Source organism: Macrobrachium nipponense, chromosome 24 (genome assembly GCF_015104395.2).
Source record: "Macrobrachium nipponense isolate FS-2020 chromosome 24, ASM1510439v2, whole genome shotgun sequence".
Lineage (NCBI taxonomy): Eukaryota > Metazoa > Arthropoda > Malacostraca > Decapoda > Palaemonidae > Macrobrachium > Macrobrachium nipponense.
In genome coordinates, this window is record NC_061091.1 from 54,155,233 (window position 1) to 54,178,677 (window position 23,445).

The 23,445-nt window shown below is 43.2% G+C and overlaps 1 protein-coding gene across 5 annotated transcripts in view; it reads left to right on the top strand.

Annotated features, from left to right (window-relative positions):
• Nucleotides 1-23,340, top strand: part of LOC135205641 (phosphatidylinositol 4-kinase alpha-like) — a 259,138-nt gene extending 235,798 nt beyond the window's left edge. For 4 of the 5 annotated variants that reach the window (XM_064236453.1, XM_064236456.1, XM_064236455.1 and 1 more), the window contains 3 exons: nt 7,674-7,833; nt 16,211-16,442; nt 17,953-18,091. In XM_064236453.1, coding sequence (XP_064092523.1) covers nt 7,674-7,833; nt 16,211-16,436 — 386 coding nt within the window. In that variant the 3' untranslated portion in view covers nt 16,437-16,442; nt 17,953-18,091. Of the gene's footprint in view, nt 1-7,673; nt 7,834-16,210; nt 16,443-17,952 lie in introns of all 5 variants that reach the window. The other variant, XM_064236454.1, reaches the window with a different exon arrangement.
• Nucleotides 23,341-23,445: the final 105 nt, after the last annotated feature.

Here is a 23,445-nt window from a genome sequence, read left to right on the forward strand (position 1 = left end):
TTTTACTTTCGGCCGCGGGTGTGAAGGACGTGTTCGTCATCGCTCTCTGCCCGCTTCATCGTCGTATGCTTTGTTTATATTGCGTTTTCTACTAATGGTTTGTTTGACTTGAAAATGAAACAGTAAGTACACTGTTTTCATTTTCATTACTTAATTATGAGCCAACATGGAGCTATCGCCGTAGATGCGGCGATTTCCGCTCTTTTCATGAATTGATACCCTTGAATTATGTCTCGGTGCCGAGGGCGCGCTCGCGCCGAGTCATGTATTTTGGGCGAAAGTGTGTAATTGAAAAATGTAAGTACTCTTTTCATTATATTTTTGCCCTGTGCGTTCGTTGCCGAGCGTGTGATAGCGCTCGGCACGAGCCTCTTATTTTGTATGAATAAAATGCAATGAAAGTGGATTCGCAATGCAGTTTCTTTTCATTTTCATTATTTAATTGCATCAAATTTAATTTGGATCAATTTCCGCTCTTACCCGGGAATTGATCCTTACGTTTTATTTCTGTGAAAGTGAAATCGCAAGTGCAGTATTCTGTTTCATTTTCATATATATTTATGATAGAATCATATTATTTTGGATCAAGTTTCCGCTCTTACCCGGGAATTGATCTTTCCCCCTTAAGTTCTATGAAGTGAATCGCAAGTGCAGTATTCTGTTTCATTTTCATATTACTTTTCACTGCTGTGCGGGGGTAGGGGAAGCGAAGGTCTGCCAGGAAGTCGTCGGAAAGCTCTCCCGCGACTCCCTAGGTATCCGATTCTTCGTCTTCTTTCCTGCTCCCCGCTCAGCTTCCTCGTTGTATTTGTATTTGGGGTCTTCCTTCCGTTCGGGGTGGGGCATGTCTCCCCCCCGTGCGTGAGGGAACCCCTCTTACTAATCTGTCTGTGCTACCGCAGGTGCTACATCCGTGGGAGACGACCTTGGACAGGTATGGACCACTGCGGCTGCAGGGCATGCCTAGCATCCACGGGCTGCTGCAGCGTTTACCGAGGTCTGGGGCGGTGACCTTGGAGCGGTCTACTACCTCCACGGCCGCTTATGCTGCTTCCCCCCGCCTGGTCTACACTCCCCATGCTGTGTCGGTGACGCCGTCTGCCGCTACTAGGGCCAGTCGCCGCCGTACCGAGGGGGTGGGGTATGCCGCTGCCGCCTGTGTTCTTCGTGTTGCCTGCCCCAGACTTCCGCTGTTCCAGCAGCTCGCCTCTGGACCGGCCGCCAGTACCCAGGTTCCCGCTGGCTGCCGATGATTTTACGAGGCGATAGCTGGGCCTGCCGTACCTGCCGCTGATGTGGTTCCCGCTGCTGGCTTGGCTGTCCCTTCTGTGTCTACCGCTGCCGCTGTTCCTGCCGCTCCTGAGCTGGTTGCTGTTCCTGTCACTCCTGGTTCCTGCGCCTGTCCATGCTGGTCCTGCCCACGGTGTGTCTTCCCCAGTCCCAGGTCCTTCCGGACAGGTGCAGTCGGGCCGTGTTGCTTCGGCAATAGCCCCGGCTCCGGCCTGGATGGAGGACCTGACGACTGTCCTGAGTGAGCTGACGACGAAGAGGAAGAAGAGGAAGGTGTCATCTTCGCCTTCATCGTCTGCTGCTGCCTCTTCCCCTTCGACTTCTAAGGCCCATAAGCCGAAGAAGAAGAAGAAGGCTGCCTCCCCCCCTAAGAAGTCTCCTTCAGGAACTTCTAAGGGCCCGTCCCACCCTGGTGGGACGGGGGGTCCTTCTGCTGGTCCTCCTGCTCCTTCGGGAGCGGGGCCCGTCTCCCCTTCCGTAAGGAAGAGATAGACGGGGACCAAAGGAGTACCGGTTAGCACTGGTACTTCCTCGCCTGGTGCTAGTGGCGATGCCGCTACGCCAGGTTCCGGCTTGGTCTCTCGTTCGCGAGAGATCCCGAGTGTACGCTCTCCCTCGGGAGACCGTGCAGCCAAAGTTTCGACGCCAGAGTTCGCTCGGCGCCAAGACGCGGCACGGAGCAGAAGGCTGGTGAGAGCCGCTCAGGTGACTCTCGCCAGACCAGCGGCCGCTCTTGCAGCGACCAGCTGGTAACCCGGGTTTCCCCCCTAAGAAGGCTCCTTCGGGAACTTCTAAGGGCTCGTTCCACTCCCGTGGGACGGGGGGGTTCTTCTGCCGGTCCTCCTGCTCTTTCGGGAACAGGGCCCGTCTCCCCTTCCGCAAGGAAGAAGAAGACGGGGACCAGAGGCGTACCGACTACCACCGGTACTTCCTCGCCTGGTGTTTGCGGCGCTGCCGCTACGCCAGGTTCCGGTTCGGTCTCTCGTTCGCGAGAACTTCCGAGTGTACGATCTCCCACGGGAGAGCGTATAGCCAAATTTTGGCGCCAGAGTTCGCTCGGCGCCAAGTACGTGGCACGGAGCAGAAGCTGGTGAGAGCTGCTCATGTGACTCTCGCCAGACCAGCGGCCGCTCTCGCAGCGACCAGCTGGTAACCCTGGTAGACGTGACTGTCTCTGACCAGCCACGGGCTGAGGCTGGGAAGAGGTTCCCCCCTCTCGATCGTTGGTGCCAGCCTCAGCTGGTACCAGCGGTATGACGCGCCGCGAGGACACGCACCGGTCTCACCGCGACAGTGGTCTCTGCAGGTCTCCTGACCGCCGATCCCACAGGGACAGGGCGGATAGGGGGACCAGCAGCAGCTCCTCTGCACACGAGATCGGGGCCGCTGTTCTCGGTCCAGCCGTTTCCCTGGGAAACGGCTCGACTAGGCCTGCAAGTTGGCGATCGCCTGCAGCCCTCCAAGCCCGCTGGTTCTGCCAGCAAGCGAAAGAGGAGCGTCATGTCTTCCTCTCCCGTGCCTGCAACTTCCTCGGTTTGCACCAGGAAGAGCGAGGCACAGCGGGGTGATCGTGAGGGGCATACCCCACACGATCCCGTCATGACGCCGTAAGTACCAGGTACGATCTTCGGACCGACCAGGACGTACGCGCAAGTGGCAGGAGGAATCCGAGAGGGGTCTATCGCAGTTCCTCCTACTTAAGGGGGAGGTTCTCGGAATGCTCTTGTTCGAGGGGCTTGACGGTCCTACTCTGCAAGATGCTATGACTTCCGAGATCCAGAGGAACTTTGTCGAGGTTATGGCGCTGATTCGTCAGCGCAACGACCTTGGGGAAGGATTGCCGCTCCCACCAGCAGAGCCCACGTCTCGGCTCGAGTCGTTTTGGGGCCCGAGAGGAAACCCAAACCGACGGTGGGTCTGCCGCGATCGGAGCTTGCCGATTCTGTCTTGAACCAGAGTCCCTCGTCTCCGGACAAGAAGGCTCTCTCAGTTCTGGCCGGTCGAACAAGCTACTTCCACCTCCTCTACTGCGACAGTGGCGTTTCTACGTGTCTTCGGACACCGTATTTAAATACTCCTTCGGTCCTCCTGAGAGGTTTCGACCTCGACGAGGACTGGAATGAGTCGGAGGACGGTATCGGCTCTCTCCTGTCAGGTGTCGATCAGCCCCACCCAGGCGACGTTCACAGTGGCGGCAGACCCTTACCTACAGTGAGAGTTCGTAACCCTCCTCGGGAAAACGTTTTCTCCTGACGATACGTTTTCCCAGACTCTGAGAGGCCATCGCCGCAAGGCGATGGCTGCTCCTACTCTTCTCCAACTGCTAGTTCCACTGGGAAGGCGAGCGAGTATCCAATTCCTCCCCCATTCCCTCTTTCCTTACGGCTACGAGGGAAATGGGAGGGATCCTACAGAGATTTCTCTGTAGGATCCCACGTTGGGGACTGCGCTACCGGGGGGACCTTCGGGTCCTACCTGACGTAAGTCCCGGTCGTTGAGGAGGGATCCTGCCCCATCCTCGATTTCTACGGGAATCGAGAGGACCACCAGCTGATATCGTTTGACGAATTCGGTGGGGGTTTCACAGAATGCTTAGAATTCTACGGAATTTCTAGCGCATTTAGAGTGTTCGAGTTTTTTACGATCTCCAAACACTTAGGCGAGACCACGGTCCAAAGTGAGCGAGACGAGAATCCCCGATAATTGTTACACGATAATCGGGAACCTCGCCTATGCTCGAATTCCTGGAATGTCTAGCATTGGGAAGAAGAATGCTGCTGAAGAAGAGTATCTCACAGTAGGCGACCAACCTGGAATAGAGAAGAACGGACGGGAACATCCAGTTTGGCTTGAACTATCGTCTTCGGTATTCTGTTCACCATTGAAACTTTCCTTCGAGGAAGACTTCTCCTTCACTCTCTTTGATAGAGATCGAAGGTGGTCGATCTCCAATCCTTATTTTGTTTTCTTGAAGGAAAAGAATTTAGGATGGAGATCGTTGTTCAGAATCCTACAAATATACTACGTATATTAACCTCGCGACATGATTCTGCTAAGCAGTTGAATTGTCCGAGGGGTAGGCGCATATCCAAGTTACTCTACGGATTGCGACTTAGATGAGGAGTATTCTAATTGAACTGCAACTCGGGGTTGCCTGCAACCTCCCAGGAGTTTCCAGTTTCAATTTTATATACTTATGGTTTTGTCACGACAACACCATTTCACTTTTATATTTACCGAAATTCGTTTCGCCTAAATATAATTGCTTGAGCATATCTTTTATGCTCGGTGGTTCTAGCCGAACGCATTCCTTCGTGGAATAATGGATTACCTGGCAACTCAGGATGACGAGTCAGCGAGAGCTCAGGCTCAGCTACTGCGTATTGAACTGCCTGATAGCAGCTCAGTATCAGCTGGGCCTCCGAGATGCACGGTCATTCATGTCTCTCTCCCCCCTGCTTTGATTGACTACCGAACCGTATCTCTGCCCAACAATCATGGACTTAGGTCTCTGATTAACGGGGATTCTCGCAATAATGAAGGACCATCTACTGCCGTGACGCTCTATTCCATCGCCTTCGACATTGCGAGAATTTTCAACAGAGATATCTCTTGGACTCTTTCATCTTTCTGTTTACCGCACGGTAACAGAAGTCTGTACTAGTTTCCCGCTGCATCGCACTGCGATAATGCGAATTATTTTGCAGACATCTGAGTTTGTCTTCAAAATATCTTGTATTCGTAGGTGTACAATTGTTCATTGTTCACCCCAAATTAACAGATATGTCAGAAGACATCGCCTACTCTCCGACCTGACAGCTCTACTTCCAAATGTTCAGCCCATGAGAAGCAGTTCTTCAGGCGGCTCTCCCCTGTGTTTTCATTACTGAAGAACGCCCCGCTTTCATTGCAACTACGACTTCTCACCGGACAGCAATGTAATAGCGGTTAGCGTTTTCAGTCATTTGTAAGCACAGGTTATGAATCTTGAGAATCCTTCTCCCGATTCGTCTGTGAAGACGTAGGTTGCATTCAATGTCTACCTTCGTCTTCAACGGCACATAGTGTTGTTTCTCCTTAGCTGAGATTCAACAACTATGAGAATGTCTTGCCTTCAGGGACCTCGGTCTCTAGAAGGCAATTGACTTTCGCCTGTTGGGCACATGCCTTAAGAGAATCATCACCTCGCCGTCCGGCATTGGTGACAAACAAATACATTATTTGTTTGGTCTCTCGGCATAACCCTTTTAAAGGCGAAGGTCACGTGACTTACTCGGATGCTTGGACAACTTGCCTCACTTCCGATACCGAACCAGTCAGTCGGCAGCTGTCAGAGCGCCCAAATCAGTTACGAACTACGCTGTGGACTTAGTTCGGTTGTTACAGAGCAATCATTACTTCGTCTTAATAGCTTGTCACAGTACCCATACCATCGATACCCACCATGGAGTGTCGGTGTCCTATCCACTACCGAGAACTTCGCTGCATGGGGATAGGAGGATGCGAGACTCTTCGTGGCAGACGGACAGACCAGTATGGGTACTGGACATCACCGAAGTCGAGAAGAGGGATAGGTCATGCGACTATTCCCTTCTTTTCCTCTGAGGGAACTGCATGACTTCTCCTGCGAAGTCAAGCATCCAGGGGATGGGGATCCGTGACGCTCGATTTCGTACCGAACTTCGTAGTGAAGACTCAGAACCCTTCGGTCCCTGACGATCGGTTCGAGTCGTTCACAATCCCCTCCCTAATGGACTTCACCGCCTTCGATGCGAAGGAGATGCTGCTTTGTCCGCAAGAACTTCTCCGTGGCGCAGGTACTGAAGGCAGGGGTCTGGTCCAACCAGACCACATGCACCTCCTTCTACCTTCGGGATATTGCCCACAGGTCCTTGGATCTTTTTCCTTGGGACCTGTGGTGGCTGCTCAACACGTTGTGTAGCGAACCCAGACCCTCGCAGGCTGAACAGCATCGAGTCCTGGTGTGACCGTAAGAATGGATGAGTGAATGAGAGTGTGACTGGCTCCTCTTTCCTACTTTCTTTTTTTTCGTTTCCCCTCTATCTGTGGGTAGAGGGACACGGTCGTCACCCTGCTGGATAAGGACAAGATGCAGGTGAGCTACTCAACAGAGCCCCATCCTATCCCTTTCACTAGGGATAGGAGCGTATATCCACCACTTCCTCCAACAAGGGGGAGGAAGTGGATGCCAGCTTGAGACAAACCCATACTTTATGTTGCCTCTTGCAAACAGGAACAAGTTCTTGCTTGCTGGTACGAAGAGATACGCTTGCCTCTCTCTTAGTACTCGGCCCAGAGGTCTGACCATTGATCCTGCGGTGCACACCCCGATCAATCGGACAGAGGCTTGGATCCCTCCCTCGCTCTTACGACCAGGGAGGCATTCCAGGGATGGACGAACACCAGTCTGTTCATCAAAAGACTCAGATTCCTCCCACCAAGAAGTGAGTCTTCCTATTGTTAAAGGACCGATGGTTTGTATTACGTATAGGAACAAATGACAATTTGTCGAAAATTGCATTTTTCCTAACTATACAAACCTGAGGTCCTTTAACAATAGGAAGTAGCTAGCGGCAGCTGGAACGGTCGTAAGCTTCGAACAAGGGGAGAACGGTAGTTAACTGCTTGTCCGACAGTAAACAAATCACTTTTGCTTTTGGCCCATGCAAAATACGCAGAGTGAGGGGTGGCATGAGGAGGGACTATATGTAAAGGACCTCAGGTTTGTATAGTTAGGAAAAATGCAATTTTCGACAAATTGTCATATTTAGCAAGAAGGTAATAGAAAACTCATATACCATTTAATATGTGTGATTTGATATCAACTGGGACAAGAATCCTTGTCAAGTACAGTGGACCCCCGTATTCGTGTTCTCTGGATTTGCGGATTTCTCTCGGGAACATTTCCCTGCTTTATTCGCGGAAAATTCGCCCATTCGCGGTATTTTTCTATGAGAAGTATCCACAAATTCCTGGATTTTGGTATCAATTTCATCATAAAATTAACTTTTTGTGATAAAACTATTAAAAAAAACAGGTATAAAAATTTTTAGTGGGTTTTTCTTGAGTTTTAACTTACAAAATACTAGTAAGTTTTAAACATTTTTATAGGGGTTCCAACTATTCGCGGGTTCTAACTATTCACAGGCCGTCTGGTACGCATCCTCTGCGAATACGGGGGACCACTGTATTTATATGTAATATAATAATAATAATAATAATAACAATAACATATGTATGTTAAAGGTTTCAAGAAATGTAAATTTTATAGATATAAATTTTACCCCATACAGTATTGTTAAAGAACTGTTCATCAGACAGATTGTGTTATTAATTTGAACATGACCAAAATTTCCTCCTAGACTTTGGATTCATGTTTGAGAGTTCACCTGGTGGGAATCTTGGCTTTGAACCTGATATCAAGCTGACTCAGGAGATGGTCATGATTATGGGCGGAAAGGTTGAAGCAGCCCCATTCAGGTGGTTTGTTGAACTCTGCATCAAGGGATATTTGGCTGTAAGGTGAGTGTTGCTTTGAAAATCAAACTTTTAATGAATACTGGTCTTGCCTGCTTTGACATTGTAATTTTGCTTGGATATCTTTCTGTGTGTAAAAATTTTATAGTAAGAAGACCACTACATATCTAGATAGACTATGTATTGAGGTACTGCTTACAGTGGGCTTTGCAGAGTTCACTTTAGAGGGTACTCAAGATTTTTTGCACTGTCTTTCAGCTGCATTGCTTTTTATCTTTTACTTTTCATCCATTCCCTTCAGTTTCTTCTTATGCAGCTGTCCAACTTCTTTAACTTTACTTCACTTTTCCCCTCTTATCAAAAAACAGGTTTGTCTGATAAGACACATAAGTCTGTAACTGCAACACACTAATCTTGTTGAGTAACTGATCTTGTTAAGTTACTCCACAAAATTAATAATATCCAGATAGAGTATGCTTCAACAAGTAATTTTTTTTTTTAAATAAAAGCATCCTAGATTTTTGTTTGGAATGATGGCATGTTTAATTTAGATACAATTGGGAGTAAACCCTACCTTTCTTGAATTTTTCAAGAGCAGTATTCCTTATCGAGTGTAAAATCAGGCATTTATTCAACCTTTCATCTAATGATTTGAAGAACTTCCCAATTATTCTTTCATACACTCTGTTATTATCTTGTTTTTATATTAAAACATGTTTTTGTACATGAACTTCCCTGCCAGATATATACAGCTTACGACTCTGACGTCACGACAGAAAATTCAAAACTCGCGGCACACGCTACAGGTAGGTCAGGTGACCTACCTTACCCGCCGCTGGGTGGCAGGTGTAAGAACCAACCCCTCTTTTCAGTCAGATTTTTCTCTGTCGCCGGCTTAACAGCACCTGTTGTTAAGTCCTCTCGATAGTGGATTTATTCTCGTCGCCGACGATTCTTGGATTGACTAATTTGGTGATGTACCCTTTGTTCGTTGGCTTGGCATATGCTATTTTGGATCGTTTTTTGGATTGTTCTTTGTTTATTTCTCATAATGGCTGATTCTGAACTTAAGAAATCTTCTATGTTTAGAGTTTGTTCGAAGAGTGAATGTAAGGTGAGGCCTCCTAAAGCATCTTTAGACCCTCACAGTGTGTGTATGAACTGTAGGGGGAATGAATGTTCTTTCGTTAACCCTTGTCAAGAGTGTGAAAGGTTGGATGAGGACGGATGGAAGTCTCTTTCTTCCTACTTAAGGAAGCTAGAGAAGGATAGAGCGCGTAAGGCTTCTTCCAGGAGTTCAAGTAGGTCTCTTGTTAGCGAACTGGGTGTTGAGAACCCGACAGTAGACGTAGTTCCTTCTCCTGTTTCAGCCCCTGCTCCTAGCTTTGAACCCGAAGATTCGTGTTCAGAGAACGCAGTAAGGAGTAACGAGAGCAAAGTACGCTCTTATAAAGGTAAGAGTGACAGTGAAAGTGATAAGTGCAGTGCCCCTAGTGCAGTGGAGGGTGCGTCTGACCGGCTCACTAACGCTTCTAGGCCTAGACCTCTTCCAGACTCCCAGACCCAGTGGAGGAGGAAAGTCGAAAGCCGCAGGAAGGTTAGGGAGAACCCCCACCGGTCAGGCGTCCCCTCGGCAGATCCTGTTGCTCGCTCCCAGGCTGCCTTGGATAGAGCCAAGAAGGAAGTGTGAGACAGTGCTTCTCGTCTTCTTCGTCGCCTTCTCCTAAGCGTAGATGGAGCGCTTCGGAGTCATCTCGCCCTCTCAAGAGAGCTTGGAAGGAGCCTTGCGCCCTTCCTTCCAGCCCCGAATCCTTCTCAGAAGAACCAGAGATCGAGCGTAAGAGAGCCAGGAGATCTCAAGGATCCTCTTCTCCTTTCCGCGCTCGGGCTGCTACTCCTATTGAAGAGTTTGAGAGATTGCCAGCGCGCATCTTGGCCGGCCTACAGGCGCAGATTTCTGCGTTAGCCAACTCTTTAGCGGGAAGTTCTCACCGTCGGAAGGACATCTCTCTACCGGTGAAGAAGTCAAAGAAGGATTCTGCGGATTTTTCGCCTAATGCAGAAAAAGTGCAAGAGCCTTGCAGCAGAGCCTCTTTCATTAAAGAGAGACTCAGTCGCTCTCTGAGCAGGCGCTCCTTTCACGATAGCAGACGTAAGGATCTTGACAGGCGTTCTTCTCCTGAACACCGCTCTCCTAGTTTTAGGGAGGATAGACATCGCTCTCCGAAGACTCGCTCCTCTTCTTGTAAACGTCAAGAGTTTGACAAGAACAAGGATTCTCGTCCCGTCCAAGATCGCAGTAGGCGCTCTTCACCTGGAAACCGCTCTCCTCTGTGTAGGCGCACGGAGACTAGTAGGCGTTTTTCTCCGGATTTTGTTTCTTCGCCTGAGATTCGTTCGCCATCTGTCAAAATCAGAGAAGATAGTAAGTGCAAAGAGCCTAGGAAGAGACAGATTAGACTATCGCCTTCTTGCGAGCGCACTCGTTCAGATAGGCACTCAGTATCTCGCAAACGCTTTGCGTATGATAGACGTTCTTCTTCGGAAGACTTTTCGCTTTGTGACAGGCGCCAAGAGCCTGACAAGCGAGTTGGATTGGACAAGCACCAAGGGCCTGACAAGCACTTAGAACTTGACAGGCGCCTAGAGCCTAGCAGGCGTAAGATTCCTGATAGGCGCTCTCCTCATACTAGGAGCCCTTCAGTTGTCTCTGACAAGGACTTGGACAGGACGAGCCTTCCCCTTACAAGGCGCTCTGTTTGTTAGGAGCTATTTTCCCTACAGGCGCTCTCCCTACAGGCGCTCTCCCAGCTGGCGCTCTCCCAGCAGGCGCTCTCCCAGCAGGCGCTCTCCCAGCAGGCGCTTGCCCGGCAGGCGCTCTCCCAGCAAGCGCTCTCCCAACAGGCGCTCTCCCAGCAGGCGCTCTCCCAGTAGGAGCTCTACAGGTAGGCGCTCTCCTAGGAAAAGCTCTCCTATAGGCAGCCGATCATCCAAACGTCTTTCTTCGGAAGAAGGACATGGTGCTTCCGAGGAAGATCTTCCGAAGGATTCTTCAGGTTCCTGTTACAAGAGATTGACGGAACTCCTCTTACAAGAATTTGGAGAGTCTCTTTCGGCGGTTGCACCTCCTTCTCCCCCTTCCTTATTTTCTACAGCTAAAACTTCGAAGACGTCGTCGGTGGTGAGGATGAAACCTAAGGTGTCAATGAAGAAAGCGCTCAAGAGCTTCGACGATTGGTTGGTCTCCAAGGAGGAGAAGGGGAAGACAGTTTTTTCCTTCCCACCTTCCAAACTTACCGGAAAGATGGGATTCTGGTACGAGTCGGGGGAACCTTTGGGTTTGACTCTTCCAGCTTCTGCAGACGCGGACTTCTCTTCGTTGGTGGATTCCGCGCGTCGTTCAGCGCTTAATTCAGCTAAGACGACGTGGGGAATTAGCGAACTCGACCACCTTCTGAAGGGAATGTTCCGGGTGCTGGAAGTGTTTAACTTCCTCGACTGGACCCTAGGAGTCTTAGCTAAGAAGACGAGGGATCAAGACTCTTTATCTCCAGAGGATTTACATTCAGTATTGTCTTGCATGGACAAGGCAGTGAGAGACGGTTCTGGAGAGATAGCTTCGCTTTTCGGGGCAGTTGTTAAGAAGAGGGCAGTTTTCTGCTCCTTTTTAACCAAAGCGGTGTCGCACGCGCAGAGATCGTCGCTTCCCCAAGAAGATCATTAATGACATTTCCAACGCTCTTTCTGCTAAAGCGACGCAAGATATGTTGGCTCGCTCAGCGAGAATTCCTAAGGCTTCTTTTCAACCTAAGGCGAAGAAGGAGACGTCGATCAAGCAAGAGCCCTTTCGAGGAGGCCTTTCTTCCCGCGCTTCTTCCTCCAGAGGAACAAGACCTCCTAGAAGAGGAAGGACCTTCTCCCGTTCTATCAGAGCGAAGAAATAGTATGAGTGTCCTCCAGACTGCAGTAGGTGCCAGACTGCTGAGTTTTGCAGACGTCTGGGCACAGAAGGGGGCGGACAACTGGTCCCTCTCTATAATCAAAAAAGGATACCTCATTCCCTTCGTGACGAGACCACCTTTGACCACCACACCAAGGGAGTTAGTGGCCAGGTACAAAGACCCTCACATGAATCAGGCCCTTGCTCTAGCAGTAGAGCTGATGCTGGAGAAGCAAGCGATAGAGATGGTGCAGGACCCTCATTCCACGGGTTTCTACAACCGTCTTTTTCTTGTGCCCAAGAACTCAGGAGGATGGAGACCGGTTCTGGACGTAAGCGCCCTGAATGTCTTTGTGAAGAAGAGAAGGTTTACGATGGAGACGACATCCTCAGTTTTAGCCGCCCTTCGTCCAGGGGACTGGATGGTGTCACTAGACCTTCAGGATGCTTATTTTCATGTGCCAATCCATCCTTCTTCGCGCAAGTTCCTGAGATTCATGTGGAAAGGGAAAGTGTTTCAGTTCAGGGCTTTGTGCTTCGGCCTCTCCACAGCCCCTCAAGTCTTTACAGGGCTGATGAAGAACGTAGCCCAATGGCTTCATCTCGAAGGAGTGAGGGTGCCCTTTTACTTGGACGATTGGCTGATCAGGGCCAAATCGAAGCAAAAATGTCTGGAGGACCTTCACATCACTCTGACCTTAGCGAGTTCTCTGGGTTTACTGATGAACTTCGAGAAATCACAGCTAATCCCCAGCCAAGATCGTATTTATCTGGGGATTCGGATGGTTTCTCAGGTTTTTCGGGCTTTTCCATCCCGAGGAAAGGATCAAACCGTTTGCTGCAGAGAAGGTCGCAGCCTTTCTAGAGAAAGATGTATGCACAGCGAGGGAGTGGATGAGTCTGTTGGGGACACTCTCCTCGCTGGAGCAATTCGTTTCTCTAGGGAGGTTGCACCTCTGACCCCTACAGTTCTTCCTGAATCGGAACTGGAATCGGGGTGCTCAGAACCTAGATTTTGTGTTCAAAATCTCGAACGAGATAAAAGAGGATCTCCGATGGTGGGCAGACCCTCTTCTTTTCAAGGAAGGCATTTCCTTACGGTTGAAGAACCCCGACCTAGTCTTATTTGCAGACGCATCGGACAAAGGTTGGGGAGCGACTCTAGGATCCAGAGAAGTGTCAGGCACCTGGATGGGGGAACAGGTGTCCTGGCATATAAACAAAAAAGAGCTCATGGCGATTTGGTTAGCCCTCAAGGAGTTCGAGCCTCTCGTTCAGAAGTCTTCACTTCAGGTCAACTCGGACAACACCACAGCCCTGGCTTACATTCAGAAACAAGGGGGGACTCACTCATTCTCCCTGTACGAAACAGCAAGAATGCTCCTCTTGTGGTCGGAGGAAAGGGAGATAAGTCTCCTCACCAGGTTCGTACTGGGAGAAAGAAATGTCAGAGCAGATCTGCTCAGCAGAAGAAACCAAGTCCTTCCCTCAGAATGGACCCTTCACTCGGATGTATGCCAGGGACTGTGGAAGATCTGGGGCAGACCTCATCTGGACCTCTTCGCAACTGCCAGGAACGCGAGGATAGACCTGTACTGTTCACCGATTTCAGACCCGAAAGCAGTAGTGGTAGACGCGTTCCTGTTGGACTGGAGCAACCTAGACCTTTATGCGTTTCCTCCTTTCAAGATTCTAGGGGAGATTCTAAGGAAATTCTCAGCGTCAGAAGGAGCAAGGATGACCTTGATAGCTCCATTCTGGCCCTGCCCAGGACTGGTTCACAGAGGTACTGGAATGGTTGGTAGATGTTCCAAGATCTCTGCCACTAAGAGTCGATCTGCTCAAACAGCCCCACTTCGACAGGTTTCACAAGAACCTCCCCGCTCTCAGTCTAACTGGATTCATACTATCAAGAGTCTGGTCAGAGCTAAGGGGTTTTCGGCAAAGTCTGCAAGAGCAATTGCCAATGCACGTAGACCTTCCACTTCCAGGGTCTACCAGTCGAAGTGGGATGTTTTTCGACGTTGGTGCAGGAATCAGAACGTTTCCTCCTCCAGTACCTCTGTGACCCAGATAGCAGATTTTCTTATTTTCCTGAGGGAAAAATGCGGTTTGGTAGTCTACCATTAAGGGCTACAGGAGTATGCTATCTTCTGTGTTCAGACACAGGGGATTAAACATCTCCGAAGATAAGGATCTGCATGACTTAATCAAGTCGTTTGAGACTTCTAAAAGGAACTCTTGTTTAACACCAAGCTGGAACCTGGATGTAGTGCTATCGTTCTTAAGATCTGCTAGATTCGAACCTCTCCATTCAGCTTCCTTCAGAGATCTTACTATGAAGACCTTGTTTCTCTGTGCTTTAGCTTCGGCTAAGAGAGTAACCGAAATGCAAGCTTTGGAAGGAGATGTTGGGTTCCAAGGAAACTCAGCTGTGTGTTCGTTTCTCCCGTCTTTCTTGGCCAAGAATGAAAACCCCTTATCCTCTCTAGTTGGATCAGAAGAGGAGAGGTCCCTTTGCCCTGTAAGGAGCTTAAAGTTTTATCTCCAGAAGAAGATACAACTTGGGGCTAACTCTGACATCCTGTGGTGTTCCGTAAGAGATCCTAGTAGGCCCTTATCAAAGAATGCCCTGTCATTCTTTATAAGGAACCTTATCAAAGAAGCTCACGCATCTTGTGACCAAGATCAGTTTAGACTTCTTAAAGTCAAGGCACATGTCCCTACAAAACCTCATGAAGGCGACTTATTGGAGGTGTGAGTCAGTCTTTGCCAACCACTACCTGAAAGACGTAAGAATTATGTATGAGAAGTGCAATGGGTTAGGCCCGTACGTATCGGCGGATTCAGTGCTGGGGCAGGGAGCTGAAGCATATCCTTTTTAAATATTTTCCCTTATTGTATTTGTATTGTGTTTTTTGGTTGTGGGAAGGAGGATGCAGGAGGCATCTCCTTCTTTCGTAGTATTAACATTTGTATTTTGGTTAGGTGATCGTTTTGTGCTGGAAGCTCCTTGCAAGGGTAGTGGACAGGTTCTGTCATTTAAGTGGGTTGATCCCCATTGACTAGACCCTAACTGGATTCTGCCAAGTAAGAGGAGTCAGTTCCCATTGGTAGACCCAAAGAGTTTTTCAGCTGTAGGTCACGCCCTCGCTGTAACTCTTCAGGCAACGCAGACTTGTAGACAGTAACTATGAAGTCTTCTGCCTAAATCAGGTAAGAACCAAGGGTATTTATTACTTTAACATATGTTATTTCCCCTTTTCTCTGGACTTACAAGTCTCTTTCCCTCCACCAAGGGTGTCAATCAGCTATGTATATATCTGGCAGGGAAGTTCATGTACAAAAATGATATTGTTAGTATACAATAAAGTTTTGTACATACTTACCTGGCAGATATATACATAGCTTACGACTCTGACGTCATGACAGAAAATTCAAAACTCGCGGCACACGCTACAGGTAGGTCAGGTGATCTACCTTACCCGCCGCTGGGTGGCAGGTGTAAGAACCAACCCCCCTTTTCAGTCAGATTTTTCTTTTCCACCTGTCTCCTGAGGGGAGGCTGGGAGGGCCATCAATCGTATATATCTGCCAGGTAAGTATGTACAAAACTTTATTGTATACTAACAATATCATTTTGAACCCTAGGGGTTTTATTTTTTCATTCCATATGCGTACTAGTGCTTTCGTACTTGTATGTTGTCAGTAATCATCTCATAAGGAAAATAATGTTTATCATTTTAAACGGTTAATGCTAAATAGCTTCATTAATGCATCACCCATTTGCTGTCATGCCAGAATACATAACTGCTTAATACCTCATGTTGCTACTTAGAACTGCCACTTTGTTCTTTTTCAGTGCTCCCAGGTTCCCTATTACAGTACATTACACTCCTTTTAAGATTTGACTAACTTGTTAAAGTGTTGAGATATGATACAAGCTTACATTATTTAGAATAGATATTATAGAGACTGGCAGGCTTGAATATTTGGAGAAAATCAAACAGCAAAAATTTTATCATTGTTGAAGGAATGAAAGTGAAGCATACCCTTTCCTGGATAATTGATGTAATAAATCATAGCAAACATAGGAAACATTTCCATGCAGTTTTAAAAGTTTACTTTATGTTTTGATTATTCTAATGCATTAAAATTGTATAGTACTATATTTGTATTTCTACTTATTGTGTAATAATGGAATGATGGTGTATCAGTTTTTTGGTATTTGTAATATTAACAATTACTGACCATTTTACATTTGTATTGTGCTCTTACTTTGCATTTTTTTTATCACATAATGTTAGGTTCTGTGACAACTAGCATTTTGTGTATTGTTGTTTGAATGTAAGTTTGCTCTAATATCAACATTAAATGCTGCAGAGCTTCTTAAAAGGATCCGATTCATGAGCTCTTTACTTAGTAGGACATTCAGGACATGAACCTTTAGAAGTGTTATTTTTCATGCTGCATCATCTTCAGACCATATCGGGAAGCCATAGTGTCGTTAGTGTCACTGATGCTTGACACAGGCCTCCCCTGTTTCCGAGGACAAACAATTCGCCAGCTGAGGACGCGTTTCACTCCACAAGCCACAGAGAAAGAGGCTGCTCAGTATATGCTTAATATAATTCTCAACTCCTGCTTGAATGTGAGGACAAAGGCTTATGATTGGATCCAATACTACCAGAACCAGATACCTTGTTAAGAGCGGGTAGGTAGGCAATGATGCTAAGTGGTTCAATTAGCCAGTCATCTTAGAAGAAGTCTTATGACTGTTTCTGAAAATCTATAGTTCAGAATGGATATTGTTTTATGTTTACATTGTTTTCAGGGAAGATATTCTCATTTGTATGCTTTTGTCAGTTTTGTATTTGGTTTATGGTTTTACTAATCTGTCTATTTTATTGTGTCTTAAAGGTAAAGTATAACACATTGCTAAAAAGCAATTGCTGCATATACTCATACTAACATACATTTGAAAATACGTATAGCAAATCTATTTGATAGTGTTAACTTTTTACTTTTAACTCCTCAGTGTTAACTCTTTACTTTTAACTCCTCAGTGTTAACTCTGTACTTTTAACTCCTCTTAACATACATCACTTGTAATTTAAAAACAAGTATTCTTGATAAATATGAACTTTATATTTCATGGCTCCTAAGACCTAATAACCTGCCACTCTTTACTTTATATTATATCAAAATGGTTTGGAAATCCTCTGCTTGATTATATAAAGCTCAAATGTACTTGAGAAACATTACATATTTTTTATAATTTTTTTTTATACTGGTGTCTTTGATCATTACTTTGTGTTTGATATGTTGCTTAATCTATTCATAGGATTTTCAGCAGTTTTAACCAATTTTTTATTATTTTACAAAGCAAAATATAATTAGGATGAGCTGTATGATTGTCTTTTTGGCAGATGAAGGAAGTTTTTATATCTTATTTTGAGAAATTAAGAATCAGTAATTAAATTACTTTATTTCAGATCCTTTAAATTACCTAGATGCATAAACACCATAGAAAATGATTATTCGCCTGTTTTTTAAATACCTACAGGTTGCCAAGTTTTCTTTTTTTTTTCAATAAGAGATAAAACCATGAAATGAAAAAAGTCAGACAAGAAGTTCTTTCTTGCATGGCCAAAGAACTGAATGGTCAAAGTAGCTTCAGTAAGCATAAGACTATGTAACCCATTCTACTCCTTGTCTGTTTAACTCAGTGGACTACTGCATATAATTTGCCTTGAATGGCACACTGTAGGAAGTCCTAAAGGTTCATGGCATTACCCCTTTAAACCTCATCTGCATCACTTTTTCTTTTAGTTTTTAACTGCCACCCCAACCTCTCACTTATCTGTTCAGCTTCTCAACCATATCCTGCCCCAGACTTTTGCCTTAAAAGAAAGTTTAGGTCTTCCCTGTAAGTCAAAACTTAACTCAGTGGATCATTTCATGTACTCTACAATTACACAAATTACATTGTTAATTACTTTTTATAATGTTTTCAAACAGTTAACAATCAGAATTCTAGAACTAATTAAAAGTTGGAAAACAATTATTTTTACTGAAATTAGCTATTGTAAATGATAATGTTAAGACTGAGAATCTTTCCAGGCATTGCAGTCAATAGACACCCAACCAGTGGCAGTAAAGTAATGATTTTCATACTCTTCATGGAACATACATTTTTATTTTCTCTTTATTGTGTATTCCAGACCTTATCAAGAGGCAATTATATCTCTAGTGTCACTGATGCTGGACACTGGGCTGCCCTGCTTCCGAGGTCAGACTATCCGCCAGCTGCGGTCTCGTTTTCAGGCAGATTCTACAGAGAAGGAGGCAGCTGATTACATGTTTAATGTTATCCAGCATTCTTGCTTTAACTGGAGAACCAAATTTTATGATGTCTTGCAGAACAAACAAAACCAAATTATGTACTAAATTGAATAGGTCTCCAGGCTTCAATATCTTAGCATTTCATAAGTACCTTCACTTCTGCTCTGCTTTTTAAATGGGGCGAAGTTTATCTGTAGTGATTGTAAAATTTATGTAACATAAATATTATACACCTATATTCAACTGTGCTGTATCTTCCATCTTACGAAGGCTGTTAGAAATGAGTGATTTATGATGTGATCATGTATGACATTGGATTACCATATGTCATGTTGCTTTAATTTAATATTAGGGATGTTACTGAATTACAAGAGGTAATCACAAGTGTGCTATTGAATGCTGGAAAGTGTGATGTAAGTACTCTTAATCTTTTTGTTTGTATTTTGTATCAGTCCTGACTACAGTCATTTTAATTGCAGCTTGTAGACCTCACCTCAGGTTAGTTCTATAATACTGTATAGTATCATGCTGAAAGGGAGATGCTGTATGTACATTTTGACTGCAACCCAATTATCTGTAAATACGATTATGATTCAGATGTATTTAGTTATTAGATCCGTATTTGTAGCTAATAACAGGGGTATTATGGGAAACTTGTGGCCTCTGCAGGTAGATACCAGTCGCATGTTTATATCTTATGTTACTGTGAGATGACATTAAAACAGTCTTATCTCATTTCTTCCAGATTTTTTTTCTATTTAGGTAAGTACCCTTCTTTACTTCTTTTGGAAACTTTTGTCACTTGGATGCCAACTATATTGTTTTCTGCCATCTATATTTCATGCATTTCCATGGGCCTTTTCCCACTTAGCTGTCCAACTTCTTTAAGTCGTGTAAGTTAGACCAGTTTTCACCTTTCTTTAACCCTTAATGGATGGATAGCTTCTCAGGAGTAGTAAAAACAGGTTTGGGGTGGTGAACAGATTGATCCTGTAGAGAAGCAATATTGAACACCATTGATTTGGAAAGAATTGGCCATGAAAGAGGTGCCAATATAGCCCATAAATTCACTAATGACAACTTTTGCACTGGCTAAAATCACGAATCTGGCATCCCAGGACTTCAGTTCTGCTTCTGGTTTCAAAGGAGAATGTACTGTGTGTCTGTCTCACATGATGTTTTTTGGGAAATTTGTTCATAAATATACCTAGGGGTTGCTTTTGGTTTTTGTTCTTGTCTTTTACGATAATATGTCGGTTGTAAATGTAATTTTGCAAAGAAAAGTGCAAAGAAATATTACAAAAAACATGTACAAATAAAAAAGAAGTTACTGAATATTTGTTCTCTGGAAATTAACATAAATATTTTTCAACAAATATGCTAAGAATTTGTTATTGATTATATTTCTTATCTGTTTTGATATTGTTTGAGCTGTAATTATGATTTTACAAAATATGATAAAATTATTTATTAGAAAAAACATATATAAGTTGGTAAAATTTATGATTGTCTTGTAAAAGAGGCCCCACAAGGGGATGTAAATAGTCATTTTCAGCTTCTCGTGGAAGATAGGGAAAATTTTTTAGAAGTTTTTTCTTTCACCATGTGCATTTGCATATCTTCCTCTTTCCATTGATGTGTTTTTTTCATAAATTGGCCGAACTCAAAGTTTACCCTGGCCTGAGGAGCTGCATATTGATTTTTTCCCGTCCACTAAGGGTTAAAAAAAATTTTCAGGTACGCCTATGATAGTCTAGAGGCGTACTTGATGATATTGTTGAAATAACATATAATACAATTGCATAAATAAAAGGAAGGAATACTTTTCACTGAGCATAGTTTAGTACTTGATGTCTGTGTTGGTAGTAAATTTTTTATTTATTCTAATTTGTTTTGAACTCCTAGTTGGATATTTCAGTCACTATGCAAATTTTTATGTATAATAAAATAAAAAGTCAGATGTAAAAAAAAAATTATTCAACACTTGTTTCAAGTGCATATGTTATCATATTCATTGTACATTAGTAGCATAATCTGTGAAGCATTATAAGCTGGCACAGATACTTCAAAAAGTTGGTATACATATCATTGTTGGTTGCTTTTTTCATCGGTAGTAAACTGAATACAAATATATTAAGCTGAAATGTGAAGAAAAAGGCATCATTTTAACAGTTCAAAGTAAAAATATAGTAGAATGAATTAATCAGAGGTAGGTGAACATTCTCAAGGACATGAAGTGTTTGTATTATTATTTTTATTCTTTGTTGTGCCAATGTTTTACATATTAAAAATTTATCCTTTGATTAATTCTTCAATAGATGTATGATTTCTATAAAGCTCCTATATAAGTCAGGCCTACTATGTGCTTATATGTTTAACACACCAGAATATTATGTACATAATGTCAGAAATGCAGGTGATTTATGTAATATTGATTAAATATTTATTTGTAAAGTATAGTTATTATATAGTAGTTACAGTATTAATGAAAAACAAAAATTGCACTCATGATTTTTTCCATTGTAGTTAAAAAGCCTCACTGGGCCACAAAGTTCTACATTCAGTCAGTACAAGAGGCCAGTATTCTTCTCAGTTAAGAAGAAAGTCACACTAATCTAGAAATAACTGATTTCATTCCACACCAGAAGTACATTTATGTTTATACCATAAAATTCACGCTAATGTGTTTTGCAACACTCCTTCAGTCACACTTGTAAAGCTCTTTGCCCAGTCTATTTTTTAACATCTTTACATACGCTTATTTGAACCATTTTCAATTCTTGTTCAAGGAAAAATCTTTCTTGTAAACCCTACAAACATCTACCTATGCAAATTTGTAGATTTCTTTATGTTAATGTTAATTGATTTGGAAAATAGGTAGAGTAAAAGCATATATTTTCATTGTTTATAGGTTTTCTATGAAAGTGCTTATGGTTTTGTAAAAAGAAAAGATTTGTTTACAATAAATGAACTGAATTGTATCGTATGTACATAATGCATTTACTTAAATATTTTGAGTAATAAGACTTTGGTATGTAGGGTGTCCTTTAATCAGTCACTGGATGATGAATGCAGATAAAAAGTATGCTTGCATTTTGGAGTAGTTTCATATTTCAGTGGGTGTCATGTTTAGGTTTTTGTAAGTACTTGCCCTTGTTTAGTGTCTTCTCATTGTGTAAGTGCCAAGCAAATTTTACTTGATTTTTCTGTTTGTTTAGAATTACGTGTTATTTTATTTCTGTACCCAGTTTAAGGTCGTCAAGTTTTCATAAATTCTTGATATTGAAGGTTTTTATTTAGTCATATTTGCATTACTTTTTAATTTAGCTTTCTGCTTTTCAAAGATATAATGAAAAGTCTCTCACCAAGAACAGAAATGTGAGGCTCCTTTTCTTGAGGTTAATACTGTGACTCATTTTGAAGCATAGATTTTAATGTATTGTAGTAAGAAATATGTCTAAGTACAGTATCTTTGCATTTTCATGAAATGTGTGCTAGAAACGTAATGAAGAATTAAAGAGAATTTAATTTTTCTTCAAGTTCTGAAGAGACAAAAACCTGCAAATATAATTTTTTAAGAGGATATGTTTTGGTTTTTTAAGAGTGGTCAGTATTATTGGTTGCAGTGGGTGTACGTAATGTCTTTGTCATGAAGTGCATAATTAACAACAAATAACGATGTAGACAAAATGTTGCAGGCCAGAAAAAGAAATTATAAAGAAAATGAGATAATGTACTCAAGTTTTACATTTTTGTATAATGATACAAAACAAGGAAAATTTTGTTTTATAGTTCTGTTTAAAGTATGTATTACTGGATGTGATTAACAGTATTACTTGAAAGTTTACAATATACAGTTGCACCAGTCAGTTACATTACAAAGGATAGGTAATTACTGAGGGTGCACCAGGGAATATGTTGTCTTTCTTTTTGAGGTCTACAGTAGCTAAGTAACAATAGTACATACTTCAGTTTTCTGTTTAGTGTGAAGTTAGGTCACATGCTGTTGCCAAGTCACTCTGCAGGCCATGACTCTATAATTGGAATGTTCAATGAGAGAATGATTTCCAAGTTTCTGTCGCAATTGAGTAAAAATCTCTCTGTATCATGCCTATTTATTCTGCAGGGTAAACTTTATATTTTATAAGAAATATGGGTTTGCCGATAATTTCTTGGTGTATATCTGCTTTAGGTGCTATTACAAAATCAAGTGAGTAAAAAACTGTGGCTTCACAATCTCTGGAGAATTTTATTTAAAACAATGCTTTTTTTCCTCTTGTCTCAGCTATTTTTATGTTTATAGCTTTGCAACTTCTTACATTGGTTTGGTTTTTCCATCCTTCTGCATTGTTCATTCTTCTGAATGCTAATGACAGATAGTATTTCATATCGCATTTCATGATGGTTTGAGTTCTAGGATGTATGTAAAATATTAAACCAGAAATTGTAAGTTTTACTTGTGTTTAGACCTTGCAGGTACAAGGATAGTAACTAGAGGAAGTAAATAGAAGTGTGTTGGTGTAATTAAAAAAAGTGTGCAAATAAGATTTAGGATAAAATGCCTCTCTTGTTTTACAACCAGTTTCTTGTCTCCATCTTCAATATGCTTCCCAGACAATTGTAAAACTACTGTAATAGGTATTTACTTAAGAAATTTCATATGCAATTGTATAGTGCAGAGCTTAACATCAAGGATTGAAAATGTTTAAGATATTTAAGAGGAACTGTAATCGAATGGTCACCCATTTAGCTATACTAACTACCAATATAGAAATGAATGGTACCTGTGGTCTGTTAGAGGCTCATGTTAAACTTCTGTTGTCTACTTCAACAATGACATTTTCTAAGGCTAAATTGCTGTTTAGAATGTAAACATGGTCTTTTTTGCTGAGGAAGTTTTATTTTGTATTTTTCATGCAAATCCATCACTCATATGAAGACAGCAAATGCAGGCTGTGTAATAGTGATGAGTTTGTGATGAAGCGATTGCAATTCAGTGGTGTTATAATTTTTTTCCTACACTTTTTAGCCATTACAGTTTGATATTTTCCTTATTCTTAATTTATCACTGTAAGCTTAGAAATGTAAATTATTTGATACTGATACAAACTATTCCAAATACTCAGAAGACTAAATTTCAGAGATGTTGAATATAACATATGAAATTGTAAATATTTCTTTGTTAAGAAGGTGGCTCTCTCTCTCTCTCTCTCTCTCTCTCTCTCTCTCTCTCTCTCTCTCTCTCTCTCTCTCTCTCTCTCTCTCTCTCTCTCTCTCTCTCATATATATATATATATATATATATATATATATATATATATATATATATATATATATATATATATATATATATATATATATATATATACTGT